General features: G+C 46.2%; 1 protein-coding gene across 1 annotated transcript in view; it reads right to left on the bottom strand.

Moving 5' to 3' along the window:
• The window catches only part of LOC138567897 (SCO-spondin-like), a 1,036,222-nt gene that overhangs the window by 565,105 nt on the left and 450,559 nt on the right, over positions 1-20,558 (bottom strand). Inside the window, exons 48-49 of the mRNA XM_069646396.1 lie at positions 12,157-12,373; positions 4,409-4,550 (exon numbers count right to left, since the gene is read on the bottom strand). Coding sequence (XP_069502497.1) covers positions 4,409-4,550; positions 12,157-12,373 — 359 coding nt within the window. The remainder of the gene's footprint in view (positions 1-4,408; positions 4,551-12,156; positions 12,374-20,558) is intronic.

The following is a 20,558-nucleotide window of genomic DNA, read 5'->3' as shown; positions in this document are numbered from 1 at the left end:
GAAGCTCCCGCGGATTCGCGGGAGTTTCAGTATTTAGGAAAAAGGCCTCTGCTGGCAGTGGCCTCAGCCTCAATGGTGACGCTGCCCCTCCCCAGCTGGCGAGGGGCAGCACCACCATTAAGGCTGAATAGGCGAGGCGCTGTCCCCTGCCAGGCAAGGCTAAACAAAATAAATGCAGAGATCAGCACCCTCTCCCCAATAGGGGAGAGGGTGCTAATCTCTACAAAAGGCTGCCTGGCAGGGGTGCCAGTAGCCCATTGAGCCGGGGCTCGTCAAGGGGGCGTGGCCTAATGGGCCATCAAGACCCCCGTTGTTAGGCCACGCCCCCTCGATGAGCCCCGGCTCGATTTGTAGTGCCACTTAAGGCACTGAAAACGACGAATAAAAGGTGCGCTCCTTAAAACCCAAGCAGGGTCCGTTCCTCCTGGCTATTCGGTTCACTGTAGATCTGTACAGCAAATTCGACCCGAGGAGGGAGGCCTGGCTTGCAGTTTGGCAAACTGGTTGGTCCCACCAGCTCATGGGGAGAAGATTCCTTGCAGATCTTCCCTGTCAACGAAGTTTAGAGATTTAGCCGGTCAAGTGGCACAGTGAGTAGAGCGCTAGCTTTGATATCTGTGCAGAGCTGGCTAACGCAGGTTCGAATCCCGGCAGGGCCAAACTCATCCTTCCGAGGTCGATAAAATGAGCACCACACACCGTGGGTAATAATAAGCAGTGCTCAGATAACTGAGGGTTCGTAGTGCTATATAAATGCAAAATTATTATTATTATTATTCGGACCTGCAGCAGGGCTTCACAGGAAGGTTCAGTCGTGGTAAGGGTCCTCTGCTTCCAGCTTCTCTTCGGTTCGCTCATTCCAGTGTTGACTCTGCCTTTCCAGCCCCAGAGACCTTCTTCTTATGCAGTTTCCCCCCATTCATACAGCCTGGCTGTCAATCACACAGCAGGGTGGCTTTCCCGCCAGGAGAGTCACCACAGCCAATCATACCAGAGTGTAATATGGGTCTCCAAGGAGACCTTGTGCAAGGAGTCTCAAACTCCTCCCTCACATCCTGTCCCCCTCAGACATTCAGGTGCCTAAGCAGGGCTTCTGTGCCGAAGCCCGCCAAAGGTCGACGAACAATGTAATCAAACTTGGTTTGGCGCGCAGAGAAGAACACGAGAAAGACTTTTACAAAAAGAAATGGTGAATAAACCCAGCCAATAAAAAATCTATATGGACCAGCAGGTTTAAGTTCGAGACTACTAAGATAGCCTAAAACTACCAGGGCTATTTAAGATAATCGCGGTAGTAAAAATAGGGTAGTTAGCACTGCCACCAGCCAAATCTTAATGAAAAGGGAACGAAACAATGTTCCATGAGAAACAGACAAAAAGGGATAAATATTAACCCTTTCCAGAACTCTATGTAAAATAGTTTGTACTGGGTCTGTGAGATTAAAAAGACTAATAAAGTCAATGGCAACTTTACATGTTTCTGGGAGACAGTAGTCAGTCCCAGAAAATGGAGTTGGAGTTGGGAATTCTGAAAAAGAAAACCCTGTGTCACTGCACTGAAGGTGCTGTGTAACACACAGTAAAAAGATGATGCCTCCACAGTCTATGAACACAAGAAAATGTTAAACACACACAGCAAAACACATGTAAGAGTGTGAAAAAAGGCTCACACTCTTACCAGGTGAAAAAAATAAATCCCAGAAATCCAGCAAAGCTGCTGAGGGACTCAGTAGGTAATGGAAATTAGCCATTCTGGAGAATTCCCCCTAACAATGGACACTTCAAACATCCTTCATCAATTCACTTTCTTAAAGGTTGAAAATATATCAACTCAGGGCGCGACTCCTCTGAGCTCCCTAGTGTTTGCGAGACAGTCTGGGAAATGTCTCTTCATTTACATCTCTCTCCCAGACCCATCACCATTAAAAGGTGTCTTTCCGTCAGACTTAACCCCTTGACTGCCAGGCTATTATTCAAGTCTATGCAAAAAGGACAAACATTCAGCCAAATCTGATCTCTGTGAAGGCTTTTAAAGACATCTGGCTGCTTCTCCTATGAGCACTTCTTATGAGGTCATTCAGGGTGGAGTGCTCACAGTAAAAACAAGTGGTCATTTAAATGCCACCTATTGTTACTGGCCTCTACATTATGGCCTACCATGCATTAGCCATTGGAATACTCTAGGCAGTAAATCCTGCCTCATATGTATTTATTTATTTATTTATTACATTTATATAGTGCGCACAAACTCTCAGGCCTCCGGGCGCTTGGTACCGGTTACATGTAGACCGCAGGCAGTTGTGCTTACATTGTGTTGTGATGTGCTTGTCTCTGCATGTGAAAGCTGGTGATGTCATGTGGAGTGTTGCCTTGTGAATGTCGGAATGTTTACCCAAGGATTCCACACCCACCCAGTTACAGCTCCCCAGCCTGGGTGATGGGAGCCAGTGTTATGTCCTGTCCACTTATGTATATAACTTCATGTAACTGTGACTTAAGTACTTTTAATAAACATATAAGTAATCCCAAAAAGCCTGGAAGTCAATTTATAACATTGGCGACGAGGATGGCCCCGTCTGTGTAATTGGGGATAGGGCCCCACCAGAGTATGTGTAGGTAGCACTTCCGCTTGTGTCATTTGGTAGCGCCCTGCCAGAGTATTTGGAGGTGGTGCCTCTGCCAGAAAACTTGGAGGTAGCGCCTCCACCTGAGTAATTGGAGGTAGCACTTCCGCCAGTGTGATTGGAGGTAGTGCCTCCGCAAGAGTATTTTGAGGTAGCATGTAGCACCTCTGCTAGAGTATTTGGAGGTAGCGTATACACCAGTGCGATTGCAGATATCACCCCAGATGCTTGAAGGTGAGGGTGGGTGTGTAGGGTTATTGGCGTACAGAAGTAGGGAGAGTGTCCCTCAGAATTGATATTCCCCATGCTGGTGATGGATGTGGAAAGGAGGGGAATATGCTGTGGTGTGCTTGTCCGTGCGTGTCGACGTTTGAGAAGAAGGGAGAATTGTTGTGTCTATTTGATGTATCTGTGTGGGTGCAGTGTGAATCAGTAAAGGAAGGAGATGTGTTATATCGTGCCTGAGTGTGTTTGTAATGTTTATCAGTAAAGGAAGGAGATGTGTTGTGATGTGCTTGTCTCTGCATGTGAAAGCTGGTGATGTCATGTGGAGTGTTGCCTTGTGAATGTCGGAATGTTTACCCAAGGATTCCACACCCACCCAGTTAGAGCTCCCCAGCCTGGGTGATGGGAGCCAGTGTTATGTCCTGTCCACTTAAGTATATAACTTCATGTAACTGTGACTTAAGCACTTGTAATAAACGTATAAGTAATCCCAAGAAACCTGGAAGTCACTTTATAACACATATATTTGACTCAAACGTTTCACGCCAACCAACAGCTGGTGGTACGACTTAAAAAGTCTGCTGAGGCTTTTAGGAGTTTTTTGATGTAGTGAAATGATGCCTATGCGCTTCCCTTTTGTTATCGGAAAATACATCTCGGCATGCCTATTCCCAAATGGACCACACCCCTTTGCAATTGAATGCAGAGAAGGGAATATTAAAGTTCCATGCTTTGTTGAAAATTGTGCAACAGGGATATGATCTGCTATTGTGCATAATCCATTTGAATTCACAAAATGACGGTAAAAAAAGATTACACAAAAATGTCCAATAAAATACCACATGCAGCATTTGTAAATATCTGCATCAATTCGCGCCATTGATGCCGTAAACATATAACGATGAAGAGGTCAATGAACCACCACGTCTGGTAAAAAGTCATTCTAAAAAGAATAGTAAAGGGAAAAGTTGTAAAAAGAATCCGCCCAGCTAATAATGTCCAAAAGTATCTCTCTGCGAGAACCTTTGAGAGCAGAACTTCACCGCATCTGCTTCTGCTCTATTTCGGGGGCAGAGAGGGCAACAGAAGGTTTGTGTGATATGTAGACTTTTAAAAATTCATCTTCCATTCAAAAGAAAACCTGAACTACTTAGAGGACAAAATATCAGAAGATAACCAAGAAAACAGAGCCAGAGAAAAGGCCCAGACCAAGAGAATGCATCACGTCTAGGAAGGTTTCTTCCCTGGCGGACGCTCACAACAGGTGAGAGCTCTGCACCATGGTTGCGGCACTCCAAAAGAGCCTCCCCCTCTGCCTGTCCATTTGAGTTAGGAGATTAGAACTAGGAACGGCCAACAGGCCCCAAATCACCAATCCTTTTTATAGCATATCCCTTCTGTGGCCCTTAACTCACATGTTTGAGAGTCGCCACCCGCATGCCAACTGTTTCTGACTGTATTTAGAATACACTATAAAACCACATTCTCCACCTCAGTGATCACATTCCCTTTTTCATGAAGCTTGGCAAAATCAGGGGGTATGGCACACAGAGACTCACCCATGAGGCAGCCAAGCACCTCCGCCCTCAGGTGCATTCTCCGGTGATGAGCCACGGGCAGGATACGCAGGTAACGGGTGAGTAATGGGCGCCGAAGGTCCCTTCTCGCGGGCGTGTTACTGTCTTCATTGGCATCAAAGATCTGGAAGACGAAAGAAAAAGGATAAGCCCTTGCAGGTGCCAGCAGATCAGCTGCCATGATTGCTGGCGCTACGGCTCATTACGCCGAACCAGGTGGATGAACCATTGGGAACTTTGGAACACGCCTGACAACCTGGTGAAGCTTGTAGAGAAATCAAAGAGGATTGCCTGCACACATGTGTGTAGATAAAGTCTGATTAACAAATATCTTGAAGTTCTGTAGGAGCAATCGATGTGAGTGCGGCTGAGGACAAGGCCACTTGTTAAGGATTCTGGAAGTTTCCATGAGACCACCGATGCTTTGATTTTATGATAATTCAAAAGGTGTTTCGCAGTGTAAATATTTTAGGCCCTAAAATATGGGGTGTTGTTAAGTCTGGGAAGGATCCGGGCCTACGCTAATGTTGGCACTGCCGGTAGTCGGGGCTAGCTAGAGTTTTGATTGTAGCTCCTGAGCTTCTATCCGGGGCTACAGCCAAAAGACCCAGGGCTATAGACCCCTCCCCCCCGAGACCCACCCTAGCGATGCCTCTGTTTTAGGGTTTCAGGCAAAGTCAAAAACTACCCAAAAGAGTTGGAAAAAACATTTATATTAGGATAATTTGTTATACCAGAGTTGTGGTTAACCTATTTAAATCAATACAAGTGAGTAGTGTAATCTCATATACAATGGTTACAAATCACATATAGTGACTGTTGTACTACATGTTCAGCAGTGAGTCGTATCAACAAATGTACTCCATGTGTTGTCAGGACTCACTCCTGGACGCGTGTACAGAGTCAGTCCACTCTCAGGCCCTTGATATGGCCGATCCGGCTGGAGTGAGTTCAATCGTATGTCAACGTATGCCTGACATGTGACTGTTTGTGCAATAGCTGCACTGGACCTTGCTCGATGTGGAATTCCTCACACACAATGCACAGGCTCCCACCTCACGCAAAGCATTCTTACTACTGGGGCTCCGACCGCCTACAGCAGGCGGTGCATTCACACACAATTTTGCAGACCACTCTCCAATCTTTTCCGCAAACTTTGACAGGCAGTTTAATTTAGGAGATCTAAGCCAGTGCCAAAATAATCCCAAACTTTCTCATATATGGCCTCTAATCTGATGTCCTGAAAATGTACACTTCATGCAAAATTACTGCCAGGCCTACTGATATGATAGGTTATTTATAACGCGCTTAAAGCGTAGAGGTTTCTTAGGGTGGACCCGGGTATCAAACCTGTGCGGCTCTGTGTTGTCTTGCTTCCAAGGCGAGCACTTTCCGCTGAGCTATCCTCCCAAGACTAACAAGGAAGGTCAGATTATTGATGCTCCACCAGTGGATGGATCCCTTTTCATATTGACATCCTTTCTGACACTTTATCTGATTAGTTGCACTTTTGTTCTTCCAACCCTACCCTGCATTGTGTGCTACTCCTGAAACCCCTTTTCAGTTTTTCCCCAAACCTCAATGGAGGAACCAATCAAGAAAGGAATTGGTTCATGCACTAGTTTGATCTCCTGTCCCTGTAATGGAAGCCACACACCACCAGGAGCCTATTGCAGGTTAACTCTGTGGATTATTACTGGACTAGTCCTCCTTACAGAGAAACGGTGGCCCGATACATACAATTATTTTTACTCATCATTATCTGAGACCATTTGAAACAATGACTTTAAAATCCAATAAAAAATGACAGATAAATCCCCTAAAAAATACTGTTTTAAATTTGTATTTATTTTTATTTTTATTGAGCATTTGTATAGTTTCTATACATTTAAAAGTGTTTCCAGGCACCACAAAATAAAAAGAGGGGGTGGGGGCAGGGGAGAAAATAACAGTAAATGGTCCTACTAGGCCATGTGACATTCGGATTGTGCAAGTGCAATAACTAAGTGCAGAAGGGGGTTAGGATGAAGAAGTCTGCGGGGAAGGGGCAAGGGGCTGGACAAGTGCGGGGAAGGCCTCAAGAGGGCAGGTGCACAGGGAAGATGGAAGGGGGATAAAATAGTACAAGGTGGGGTCAAACCAGACTCAGTATGCTAGTCTGGGAACGGTACTCGAGGGCAAGTGCTGGTAAGGGGTTAGGGGGGGACTGGTCAAAGGAGGGCCCCGTTAAGGCCCATGAGGGATCCAGGCAACCAGACATAGAGACAGGTGGACATAGCAGGGGAGGTGTAGGGGGATGGAGGAGTAGAAAAGGAAAGTCTTGAGAAGGGAGGAAAGAGGCAGATTAAGGAGGAGGCTGTTACAGTTATCCAACCTGGAGAGAACCAGAGTGCTGGAGACATTGAGTTTCTGGGGGAAGGTGATGAAAGGGAGAATGCCTCTGGGGAGGTGAAGCTGAAAGTGTGATTTCTTCACAAGGTCAGCAATGTGGGGTCTGAAGGAGAGAGAGGAGTCGAAGATGGCGTCCAAGTTTTTGCCTCACATGAGGGTGAGGAGGCTCAAGGAGGGCGGCCAGAGGGTAGGAGGAAAGGACAGGGCAGGAGTCCCAATTAAAAGGATCTTGGTCTTAATGGCATTAAGGCAGAGATCATTAGAAGTGCACCATGCCTGGATAGCAGTCAGGGAGTCAGGAATGAGAGAGGAGGGAGAGGAGGAGAGCAGGAGGAGGGAAGCATAAAGGAGAGCTGTGTGTCGTTAGCATAGCATTGAAAATGAGGCGAGAAAGTACAATAAGGTGGGCAAGAAGGGCAAGGAAAATGTTGAAGAGCCATGGCGAGAGTATAGAGCCCTGAGGGATGCCGCAGGTGGAGAATGAGATAGCGGAGAGAAACGGGCACAGTTGCACTTCGGAGGGCCTATTTGAAAGGAAGGAGGTCAGCCAATCCAGTTCCCGCTCTGTGATGCCAAAGGTGCCATGAAGCCGATTTATGAGGATGGAATGACTGACTGTGTCAAAGGTGGAGCACAGATCGTGGAGGATGAGAATGGAAGGAGAGTTGGAATCGAGGTTTGAGAGCAAATCATCACAGGTGCTCAGGTGGGCCATTTCTGTGCCTCTGGCTGCTCTAAAGCCAGACTGGTGGTTCACGGAGACAGCCAATAGATTCAATGTGGTGGATTAGTTGAGAGATGACCAACTTCTCCAAGAGTTTGCCCAAGAAAGGACTAGTAGCCGGGCAGGAAGGGTCCGCAGATGGCTTTTTTTAGGAGGGGGAGCACAATAGAGTGCTTGAGGGGAGAAGGAAAGGAGCCAGTGGCAAAAGAGTGGTTACAGAACTCAGCCAAGGAAGAAGCAAGAGAGGCAATATTGTCCTTTCTAGTTCTAGAGGAACAGGCGAGCACCTGTTTGGATGAGACTTTCCTAGAGCAGACTGTCCTAGTGATCTCATCCAGTTCAAAGGGAGAGAAGGAGGAGAGTAGGGTTGAAGGATAGAGGGAGGCCTGGGTAGAGGGGGAGGCATTATGGGGGGAGAAGAGAGAGAGAGAGAGAGAGAGAGGATAGGCTGTCCTGAGTTTTGATAGTAAAATGGGTGGCCAAGTCTGTGCAGAGGGCCTGGGAAGGAAGAGGAGAAGTGAAGACAGAAGTAGGATTGAAAGTTCCTTGCAGATTTTGAAAAGTTTGGTGTGTTGTTTGTGGCCCCAGAGATGCAGGCTTGGATGTGGGCCCATTTCCTGGAATGGAGGTAGGGTCAGTATTGCCTTTGGAGCAGACGGCAGGCTAGTTTGTCAGAGGATGTACTAGAGGCAAACCATTTTCGTTCATAATATTTTGTTTACAAATAAAATTATAGATGAATTCAGGATGCTGACTGCAAATGAAAACAAGGTCCAGCCATCTCAATCTCTTGTCATTGTTAAAGGTACTTACTTTAACAACAAAAGCATAAAGAATTTGCCATTTCTGAATTAGGTTCAAGCTATTGCACTTGACCAGCTAAAGCAGGAGTTTCAGGATGATTAATCCTAAATTAGATCATGATACTGTACTCTATCTGAAACAATTGTAAACTCTGTAGAGCAATAGCCAGATGCCGGGACCTCCGGGAGTCATTCGTGCCCCATTAATGTTTAAATGATCAGCCTCCCATCCCGCAATTGTGATGGAGACTTTATTGATCATCAATGGTGCTTTAACGTCAGGGGTGATGCATAAAGATCTGAAGTTGTCATTAGTCAACCCTTGCTCAGGTTCCATGAATTAATTCAGCGTTGACACACAGAAAAAGAACATCTGTCTTGAGAAAATCACCCAAAACCTGGCTTTGCATCAGACCGAAACTGACAAACATTCACAACACCCTTCAAGCCCAAACCAAATACAAGCATACAGGCCAGTCTCGACCAACAGCCAGCCCATACTCATGCCAAAAGGTCTGCAGGAATAAATCAGACAAAAGTACATGCAACACTAAAGTGGATATTTTATAACATAAGCATCATTACCAGTACCCGGAAGACCCTATGGAACAATGAATGAGCAGAACACCTCTGGAACCTCGACAAACAGAGCCGGGGTGCTCTCACCAAAATATGCCATATGGACAAGTAGGAGCACCCCAATCAAGAAACCCGGGAGATCAGTACCAGTCAGGTCAGTCTACCATGCCCTTGCCACAAAACAAAACCCAAGGACCAATAATTCTGTATCGAGGTGCACAACACCATGAAGAAAAAAGCCAATCACAGGTCTACAATAGATTGGCACCCAGTCGGTTGAGTATAGTTTTACGTCCCAATGACAGGGGTCTTCACTAATCAAAAATCACATCTCAGACTTTCAGTCAAATGACCTCACCCTCTACTGTTTATGATCTTACACTACTCACAGAGACCATCCCAAACAGGCCAGACCTTTGCCTACTAATACTACATTCATGTTCACAGACCAATGGCACACATGGTATTATAGTAGCTCTTGTACACGCATAACCATGCCAGCGGCTAACCTGGTCATACAGCCCTGTCATTTAAAGAGATCTTGTGTTCACCTATCTGATTGAAATACACGCACAGGTGGCACTGCCTCACACCACATTGAACCATACTGGTACCCAGGACTCAGGTACTTTCGGTGCACTCGTGAACACGTTAGGTTTTGCATCTGTCTTCCTTCTATCCCACAAACAGCGGCTTTGGACTCCCCCCTCTGGAATCTCTGGCTTGGTTGACTGAAATGTTTCTTTTATTTGTCTGATTTTGTTGTTGTCCGTCTTGTCTCTGCGCTTCTATGCCTATGGGCGTGGTTCCAGCGCGTTACAAATACATTAAATGAAATAAATAAACAAAGCACAACCCAACTCCTTTCTTGTAGAGGCACTTGCAGTGAAGCCACCAAAATGTCAGCTATGTGATATACAAGAGGACCTTACATCACGTTACGTTACATTTGGATCATTTTCATTCATTGATGAACTTGCTATTTCTTGCAAAAGTGATAGATAGAGTAATACTTACTCAACAACAGACTTGTGGTGAAAAGAATAGCATTCTATATATGGTTTAAATTAGGATTAGTCTGGTACGGTTTCGATGGCGGGATGAGTTCGGCCATCTTCTTCAGGACCTTATTTGTGTGTAGGAACTGAATTCCAGCGTCCTGAACAGCAATACACACATTCATGGCCAGCAGGGCAGCAGACAAGCAAGAAACAACACTTTCGAGTTTGACCTTCGCATCCCCCTGCCAATTTCATTCGCTCCAACAACTTGACCAGCAGGGGATGACAGTGTTCGCCCATGGTGCTTAATGCTCAGGCACGCTGAAACTGGAATTCAGTTCCTACGCACAACTACGGTCCTGAAGAAGATGGCCTAACTCATCCCGCCATCGAAACCGGTCAACCTCCTGGGTCATGAGGGCTCTCATGACCCTATAGATATCCAGTACAACAACACAGGGACATCACACAGATCAAATACAACCCATACTCACACAGAGTGAGCTTTTTAACATGATGGACAATAATGTCAATTTTTAAACAGTTGATTTTGTGGGACACGCTGATCGCACCTGGTGATTCTTAGACCCAAGGGTGGATTAAAGTGTACAATCCTCCAGGTGACAACGCTGCTGTGTCAGCAATCTGAGCTGTTCTTTGGCAGAATCTAATAACCAGTCCTGCCGGGCTACTAACAGCCAGATCGGTTGTGTTCTTGTCTATGGACAGATTGTTTTTTATTGGATTCACGTGCTACAATTGTTAGCGTCGAGGGACAGATCTTCTTAGCTATCCCTGTTAGATAGGCGTTACACCATACGCTACCTAGGGCCAGACACTCCTGTCAGGGACAGGGTGTTCTTCCCTTAAGGCCAGCTAGCACGTTGTTTCTCTAATTACTGAGTGTTGATTTATGATTGATATGCGCACTGTAATGTATTTTTCTCCCAAAGAACCTTTGTATTTGTGTTAAAGTATAGTTTTGTTTAACGGTTTGGGAAGGCAATTGACCTCCCTTTGTGTCTTTGGACCTACCCTGTTGTTCTTATTAGTAAATCAGGCCTATCACATATTAGTGTAGGGGTGCTCTACAGACGCTTATGCATTCCAGCGTGCTATGCGGCACATCAGTTGTGTTGGCACACAACCCTCCAGAAGTGCATAGGTCACTGTTGTGAATAAGAGGACTTGCACTTTTCTGAAAATGGTACATCCAAAAAGTAGCCCCCTTTGATTTGTGCATTGTTATCATTATGTAGACCAGGAAGGCAATCAATGATTTTTTTGTTTGAGAGGACATGCTTTCCTGAGCCTCCTGGCCAGAACCCCCTTGGGCTGTGTCCTTCATGCGCTGCACGCTGATCACATTGTAGCAGATCATATCGAGGACGATTTGATCCAAATTTTTGTATTGAATTTCACTGCAAATAAATGTGGGGGTGGGTTAGTGTAATATGGGTGCGATTGTGGAGGGACTCCCGCGCACATCTTTGTGGTGAAATGTATCTAAAAAAAACATCTATCAAATTCGTCCTCGGAAAAAACCCTCAATGAAATCACGTAGATCCCTTGAGGCAAGTGTCAGGATCTCAGTGGAAGACAGAGGGGATGTTCTGTGCAGGAAGATGGATACTCCAATAAGTCCATGAGCACAGACAGTGTTGGAAAAGCAACTGATGATAAAAAGAAGCCAGTGTGAGGTTAGGCCTCTAGATTTTAAGGAATCAGTGTAATCTTTGAAGACTTTTGCTTGAGATCAGGGGAGTTGCTACGTCTGGAAAAGACCCGGGGCTAAGCTGATGTTGGAACTGCTGGGATTGGGGGCTAGCTAGTCTTTTGGCTGTAGCTCCTGAGATTCTATCAGGTGCTACAACCAAAATATCAGGGGCTATAGCCCCCTTAGCCCCCCCTAGCAACGCCCCTGCTTGAGATTAGCCCCCTTCTTGTGATATGATATGACATTCATAACGTGCCTATACACAAGCGTTTCAGGGTGCGACGAGGCAAGGGCGGGGACACAAAGGGAGGACAAAGAAAACAATGTTACTAGGCCTTGTGACATTGAGATCGCGCAAGTGCAGGGGAGAGGGGAAGGGAAAAGTGCCAGAGGAAGGGGGTGGCTGTTTACGGTAATTCTTAAATAGGTCCAATAAAATGTGTCCTAGCTATGCTGTGAATCTGTCTTATGCACTCCCTCAAGTTCTACTCAAAGTATTATTGACTTCCTTGTACCTGCGCCATCTGAGGTGCCCCGTACACCCCATCCGTGTAGTTGTGGTAGTGCACGCCATCGTTGCTGTACGTCAGCCGGTATTTGGTGACATAGCCACCCGACTGCCTGCCACCCTGGGTCACGATGGCCGAGATGAAGGTGGGCTGCAGAAAGTCCACCTGAAAGTACGGCTGGCGGTCACTGTCTAGTGGACTCCATCCCGGCTCAATATTCAATCTGCAAAAGAACAACAAAGGACACAGGGGTTTCAAACTTTGCAGCATAACCCACATTTCAAAATCTGGACCTCTTGCACATTTAAGCCTTGGGTAAAAACAAAGGAAGATTAATATGAATGGGCACTCCAAAAATGAGCATAGAATCATTATTTTAGGTTGCATTTAAAAATCAATAAGAAGAAATAAAAATACCTAACATTTCTGACAAATACTAAGGGCCTGATTCATGGAATATTTTGCAGAGTGCAAAGTACTTTTCACTGGTGCAAAGTGACTTTGCACTGCCAACAAACACCCTGATTCATGGAACAGTGCAAAGTGTCTTTTTGCCGTGCAAAGTCACTTTGCATGGCAAAAATACAGTTTGCACGGTTCCATGATTCTGGGTGGAGCAGTGCAAAGTGTATTTTTGCAATGCAGAGTGACTTTGTACCAGCGAAAAGTATTTTGCACTGTGCAAAATATTCCATGAATCAGGCCCTAAGTATTTATCATTCATTCTTCGTTCCCATCAAAACAGCAGGTGTTCCTTTGTTCTATCCAGCACTCTAGCAACATTCTGCATTGCCCCTTTCAGGTGTTCCTTTGTTCTATCCAGCACTCTAGCAGCATTCTGCATTGCCCCTTTCAGGTGTTCCTTTGTTCTATCCAGCACTCTAGCAGCATTCTGCATTGCCCCTTTCAGGTGTTCCTTTGTTCTATCCAGCACTCTAGCAGCATTCTGCATTGCCCCTTTCAGGTGTTCCTTTGTTCTATCCAGTACTCTAGCAGCATTCTGCATTGCCCCGTTCAGCTGTTCCTTTGTTCTATCCAGCACACTGGCAGCATTCTGCATTGCCCCTTTCAGGTGTTCCTTTGTTCTATCCAGCACTCTAACAGCATTCTGCATTGCCTCTTTCAGGTGTTCCTTTGTTCTATCCAGCACTCTAGCAACGTTCTGCATTGCCCCTTTCTGGTGTTCCTTTGTTCTATCCAGCACTCTAGCAGCGTTCTGCATTGCCCCTTTCAGGTGTTCCTTTGTTCTATCCAGCACTCTAGCAACATTCTGCATTGCCCCTTTCAGGTGTTCCTTTGTTCTATTCAGCCTCTAGCAGCATTCTGCATTGCCACTTTCATCTGTTCCTTTGTTCTATCCAGCACTCTACCAGCATTCTGCATTGCCCCTTTCAGCTGTTCCTTTGTTCTATCCAGCACTCTAACAGCATTCTGCATTGCCCCTTTGTGGCCATTCTCTCCTCACCACTCTTAAGGGCCCGATTCATGGAATTTTTAGCGTGGCGCAAAGTGCCTTTGCACTGGCAGAAAGTGACTTTGCACTGCCAACAAACGCCGGTGCAAAGTCACGCTGCACTGCCAAAATAGACTTTGCACGGGCCGGCGAATCAGGGTGTTTGTTCCCAGTGCAAAGTCACTTTGCGCCACGCTAAAAATTCCACAAATCGGGCCCTTAGTTCCAGGTCTTCATTAGTATCATTTTAGCTGAATATGTTGCTCCATTTGCTGTGTCTGCTTTCATTGGCGCTTTTGCATTTTTAAGCGTTTGCATTCAAGCATTTAACACAGAACCAGAAAATGGACAAAGTCAAGAGAAATGGTTGCAGGAGTGTTGCTCGGTCTGGAAAAGATCCGGGGCTACGTTAATGTCTGGACTGTCGGGACTCCGATCTAGCTCGCCTTTTGGTTCTAACCGCTGAGCTTCTATCCAGGGCTACAACCAAAATACCCGGGGCTATTGCCCACTTACCCCCCCTCTAGCAACGTCTCTGGTTATATCGAAGTAGACCTCAGACATTGGTTCAGAGAATGTATTTATGACTGATGCGTCATGCACTACATGTAGTGCGGTTCTCTTCCATCAACAGGCGGTGGGACTGGGATTTGGTATACAGGGAGATGTAAAGGAAATGAAGAAGTCCAAAGGACAGTGGTCGAAGTGTACGAAAAGAAGTAGTGTGTTAGGGAGAATTCTCTATAAAGGCTCATTTTCCCAAACCTAGTGAGTCCCCCAGCAGCTCTGCTGGATTTTTGGGGTTTCTTTTTTTCTCCTGCTAAGAGTGAGACTCTTTTTACTCCCACTCTTAGACATGATTTGAGGTGTTCCTTTATCTTTCCATGTGTTTTATGGGCTATGGGGTCTTTTACTCCATAGGGTCTCATATGTTTTTAATGTGGGTTACACAGCACCCTCTGTGCCATAACCCAGGGGTGTCGTAGCGACCCCGCAACATAGACTCCATACCCTGGGACGGACTACTGTCTGTCTCCCAGGGCATGTAAAGTCACCATTGGCTTTACTAGTCCCAAATTATTAACAGAAACCAGTCAAACCATCATATTGTGGACGTACTGGTCGGGGCAATTTGATTGCCCCGGGGTCTGTTGTTCGGGGGGGCACAGCTCCGTCCCCTCTGATCGAGTTTTGGCTGGTGGCAGTGGATACTACTTTTTATATTCGACCGCGAATATATCTCTATGGGATTTTCCCATTGTTCGAGGCTACCAACTTTAATTATTTAATTCTTATAGCCTCGAACATACCGCCAGCTTATTTATTTAATATTAATTCACCGGTTGGTATTTTTTTGCCAGAACTCAATTCTAAAATGGCGTTTGTGTTCTCTTCTGTGACTCCAACCCAAGTTGAGCCCTTTGTTCCATTTTTGGCGGGCTTCTCCACAGAAGCCTCCAAAAGTGGTGCCACTATGTCTGGGTGCCACAGGGGGTGTGGGAGGGGGTTTAGGCACCCTGGACTAATTTACCTTGGTAACTCAAGTCGCACTCTTGTGTGATTGGCCCAAGTGGTGAGCCGGCTCACCACTTAGCATGTTTGATTGACAGCTAGGCTGAGTGAATGAGGGTGTGCTGCATAAAAGCAGGGCTTTGGGGACTGGAACTTCAGAATTCGCCACAGGACCTAAGAATCTGAGGAGGGAGAAGTTGAGCCGACCTGCAAAGACAACACCACCGGTGGAGCCCTGCTGAACCGTCTCACCACTTTTCCTGACGACAGAGGAGATCTCCAGTCCGGAGAGTCTTCTTCCTTTGACTGGTGGGGATAACCAGTTTTGCCTTCTTTTCACCTTCCTGGAGCATCTCGTGGCCGCCTTGCCCGTGCCAAGCACCCCGGCAACCAGAATACCACGGCTTACCACTACCGCGAAGAGAAGGGTAGTACCTTTTAACCGAAAGAACTCCGCGGCTGCTTTCTTCCATAGCAGTGCAACGACCTTCTTTTTTCCTCCACGGCGAGACCTCCTCTTCCTCTGGATGAAACACTGACTTGGAACTGCTGCCAGGAACAACTGCCCCCGCTGGAGCTTCCTTCACACTTAAGGTACTGTATCCCACCTGGCTTCCCTTGCGACAGATCGTTCGGGGTGACAGTAAAGCCTAAACTTTCTAACCTGGGCTGGCCTGCGACAACCTAGCTAACTTTTCCTGACTTTAATTTCATCCTTTTTTGCGCAAACTATCTACAAGACTCTTTGGGCATAACCCCACTGTGTGAACCTGGACCCCTTCTGCTTGCTCTCTCCAAGAGTGGGCCTTGCAATTGACTCCCTTGCTCTCCAGTAGAACTCTGCCTATCCCGCCTTACTGTGGTTCTTTTAAAAGTATTGAAACTTGTGTGCTTCCATAACTCTGGCTTTTTCGCTCCCTTTTTTTATAACTTATTAGAGTGCCATCTTATGTTAAGCGCTCACCTCTGTCTGAAAATAAGTGGTGTTTCTCACTAAGACTTGTCTAATAAGTAATTAGGGTTGTATATATATAATAGTGACTATATGCTGAATTTACTTACCTCTTTTTTTGCTAGTGTAATTTACAAGTCTATCTTTAAATAAATAATTATATACTTTTACACCAAAGCTCTGGTCAGTGTTTGCTTGTGCTACTGTATCTCTGTACCTATTGTGTATACTCTACATACTGTCTAACTCTTCTTGAGGGAAGTCTGACTGCTCAGCCACAGCTACCAAGTGAATCTGTGTGGTTCAGACTGCTACCAAGTGGGTTTACTGCCAAACACCTGTAGTCTCAAATCTTTTGCAGTGGTCCCTAAGGGAACGGCACAGGTTTCTGCCTAACATAGTGGAACTACGTTCCCTGCTGGCCTGTCCCCACTCCCCAAAATCCCCATTGCTACGCACCCTCCCACGTGCCATACAAACCCCTAAACAAATGCGCCTTCTGTTTAAGGGAAAAATCATTGCCGTGCCTTGAAGTGCAAGTTTCAACTTCTTCCTACACTTTTATTTTAAAAAGGAACCGTTCTGGAATGGTTTCGTTTGAAAATAAAAGTATAGGAACAGTAAAACGTAACTTTAAAAGTACAGGTGCACCGCTCCCAAATGCTCCCACCTACTTCGACCACTGCCACCGGAACCTGGTTGCAAAAGTGGCGAGCGTATTCCTGGGAGCGGCCGGACGCGTTACAGGAACCGGATTCCTGCAGAAAAGCGCGGGAGGCGATTCATCAGGTTACACTCATCTGGGTAGCAGCAGGTTAAACACCTCTACAGTAACTGGAAGCGGAAAGAGTAGAGCAGGGCTCAATAATTAGACAAACAGATCAGTGCCGCAGATGCAGGACTGGGCAGGGGGCTTTAAGGAAACTAGCAAAATGCCCAAGCAGGTATAACTGACATCCGTGTGCATGAATGCGTGCTCAGCACAGTATTGCTCTTTTCACTTTTTTATTTTTTTAGTCCAGGAAGCTTTATTGTACATATATACATCTGTATAGGTTCCAGTTACTTGCATTCTGTACATCACAGGTTCCGCTAGACACAAGTGGACATTATGGGCACAGACCCAGTATTGCTCTTTCCAGCACTCCTCCCTTCTCGCCCGCTTTTTGTAATGCTTGTTTTTCTTTTTGATCTGTTTATTGTGATTTCAGTGTTGTGTTTCGTTTTGAGTTTGCAGTGTCTACGGGGGGCATTTTCCTTGTATTTTTATTCTGGTTAAGCACAAAGCATCTCCATTTCTTGTTTTCTAGTTGTTTTATCATTGACCGGCTATTGCTGTTGGATAGGAAAGGTGGCGTGGAAGAGAGACCCGAGGGTGGTGGGGCACAGCTGTAATGTGGGCATTGTTTGGTCTATTTGTACCAGCTCTATTGCCCACGGGCAGTCGACTCCCTGGTGCAGTCTGGAGCGGGGGTGATAGAGGGTGATAGGTGGCACAGGTGGTGAAACCGGGTGGGGACATGGAGGACGCAGTAGGAAACTGAGTACCACAGATTGATCTCTAGATCAATCTCCCAAATTATACATTAATTAAAGGATCGCAGATAGGAGAACACCTGATGACTAATGTGACCAAAGGACGCAGGGATGGGAAGAGCAAGGGAGCCATCTTTTCAAGATGGTTCTTTTAACCAGAGGGTGGTCTGGTGGCTCAGAGTCCAGGAATGGCCGTATACACTGGCAGGAGGCCAGGGGCTCCCTTCATAACCACTTCTTTCATGTGCTTATCTAGTTACTCTGAACCTGGCTGACTCCTTTGTTTGGTTTGGGTGGCAGAGTCCAGTTGGGCAGGCTGCGCGGAACCTCTCAATGATTATCGGGCTTTACGACAGAAGCGGTGTCGGAGAGAGGGAGGGCACAGGATGTTTTCTTCCTGGGGGAGATGGGCGGCGTTCTGGGTTCGAGAGACATGGTTTGTTGGAGACTATGCGAGGGTGGCCTAGATAGGACCCCCGTTGTGCAGGTTTGTTGGTGGTCAAAATCTCATCACAGTGTACAGCTTTCTCAGATTTCCCATGTGCATGGAGAACTGGGGAGGGGGCAGGGTGGAACGCTTCCTGTGTTTCATGTGGGCACTGTATCTCTACATTGTGCTACGTATACTATATTGCGTTGTCATTACTATATACTCTGGTTCGTTATCCCCACCGGGCCACAGTTTTCCCGGCTTTCATTTCGTTGACTTGTTGTTTTCTCATGTCTTCATGCCTAGACTTCAACCTTTGTGACTAGAGTGTGGCTTATAATTGCACTCCCTTCTGCCTTTTCCATTCAAGCCGGTAGACGTGTTCAGATTCCCAGAGCCCCAACCACCTCCACCACGACACTGCTGCAGTATTTACTATTCAGTTTCTTGATGTCCTCCCCACCTTCCGTTTCCTCAGCCGCCCCCTTCTTCACTTCCTCAACTCATACCATACACAGGGCCTCATCACGAGTTAGGCGGTAACCCTTAAATATGGCGGTTGCGCTATTACCGCCGGATTTAAGGGTCCGCCAAATCAGGGCTTTGGCGGATTTCTCCCCAGCTCTGAGCTGGGGGGAATCCGCCGAAAATTCACGCCGTTACCGCCGGCGGCGAAAATTCCCCATTGAGCCCAATGGGGAATGGGGCATTTCCGAATGGGCTCAGTGGGGAATGGGGAATTCCATTACCGCCAAACCCGCGATCCGGCGCTAATAGTTACCGCCCAACTCGTAATGAGGCCCATAGTATAGAAACGCTTCCGTTTTCTTGTTCCCTGTTTCTCCCCCTCTCCATCTACCTGCTTTCACACTATGCAAGCAGGTGTATTAGGTATCCAGTGATAATGTCGCCTGGCAAAAGCTCGCTAGGGGGCGACATTTCCCCAAATGTGCGTTCCCACGAAAATCAAGCACGTTTCCCAAATATTCTAGGACTGGAGAATACATTTTTTTACCCATCCTGGAATATGTGGGGAAGGCTTTTAGGGGTGCAGGGGAAAAGTCGCCTACCTGGTGACTTTTTCCAAGGGGACATTATCACATGGGACTGTTTATAACAGCTAGCCTCAGTTCATCTTTCCACGAGATTTCCAGGTTAATACGGGCCGACATCAGCCTGTTTGGCTCCTACCTTACAAGCACTCAAATGGCAAAGAACGTGCTGGGACCAATTGACTCAAATTAACATGTTTATCCTGCCCAACACAATCTCAAAAGGAGTTCATGGAGGCTACAATAGCATTTCCGACTACCTCTGACTCGATGCTTTATGCATTTGCAAATCAGAACTTTGCACCTCTCGGCCAAAAAACAGAATTCAATATGATATGATATTTTATTTAAGTTATATCGCGCTCATACACAAGTGTTCCAGAGCACGGGAAGGAAGGGGAACAGGGGAAAACAAAAACAACGATCTTACTAGGCCCAGTGACATTGAGAACGCGCAAGTGCATGGGAAAGGGAAAAGGGGAAAAGTGCATGAAAGGGGGAGAGTGGAAAGTGCGGAACAGAGAAAACAGATAATTAATAATAAATAAAATAAATAAATAAATAAAGCGCCAGGGGACCACTCCGGTGGTGATAGTGCGCAGTACAAATGACCTTTAACATTAACATTAACATTAAGGAGGAAAAAAACAGTGTTGGTGCAGACAGCAAGTGCCAAGTGCTGGGTTTAGCCAACAGGGTATATATGATAAGTGCAGAAGAAAAGTGGGGGGTTGAGTGGGGACTGTATGGGTACAGATACAGGCCCCAGTGCAAGGAGTGGCCCACAGGTAGTGCAGGAAGGTGGCAGGGTGAGCAGGTACCCTTGCCCGGAGGACAGAGGGTGGCCAGGTGCACAGTGCCGAGAGAGAAAATAAATATAACAGCTTGCATGGCTCATTTTCCAAAAAGTAGTACCTACCTCATGCTGTTTCCCAGTGTTACGGGCTATCATGGAAACTATGTCACGTGAAACCTGCGACTGCCTGGTCAAATTGGGAAAAGGTGAATGCTCTGACCATGTGTCAATGTTTCACTATTTGCAAACTAGAGAATACCCCTCAGAGAACCCATGTATTGTCTAACAGGTTTAAACAGGGGGGCATAAGGTGCAGAGAAATGGGGGATCATCTGCGTGTGTTTGTGAACTTGATAAAAGTGTCATTCTTTTGGACCTAGATTTTGTTTCATATCTTTGAAATTATCAAATCAGATTTGGTAGCCAATTGCTAACATCATTTTTGGAAGCCATCACATTAAAGAGACACTTTTTAATTTGATTCAAGAAACAGTGTTCTCTTGAATAGGTATTGCAAAATTTAAGAACACAAAGAGGTTGTTAGATTAAATCCCACATGACACAGAGGTACAACTTTATCAGGTCTATGTTTATGCTGAGAGGGAAGGATATCCGGTGACACCATACAGCCTGTGTATGAGTCACTCTTCAATAGAAAACACTATTCCCAGAACTTG

Source organism: Ambystoma mexicanum, chromosome 2p, assembly GCF_040938575.1.
Source record: "Ambystoma mexicanum isolate Mex_15411 chromosome 2p, UKY_AmexF1_1, whole genome shotgun sequence".
Lineage (NCBI taxonomy): Eukaryota > Metazoa > Chordata > Amphibia > Caudata > Ambystomatidae > Ambystoma > Ambystoma mexicanum.
The sequence above is the reverse complement of the archived record's forward strand: the minus strand, read 5'-3'. Positions and strand labels throughout refer to the sequence as shown.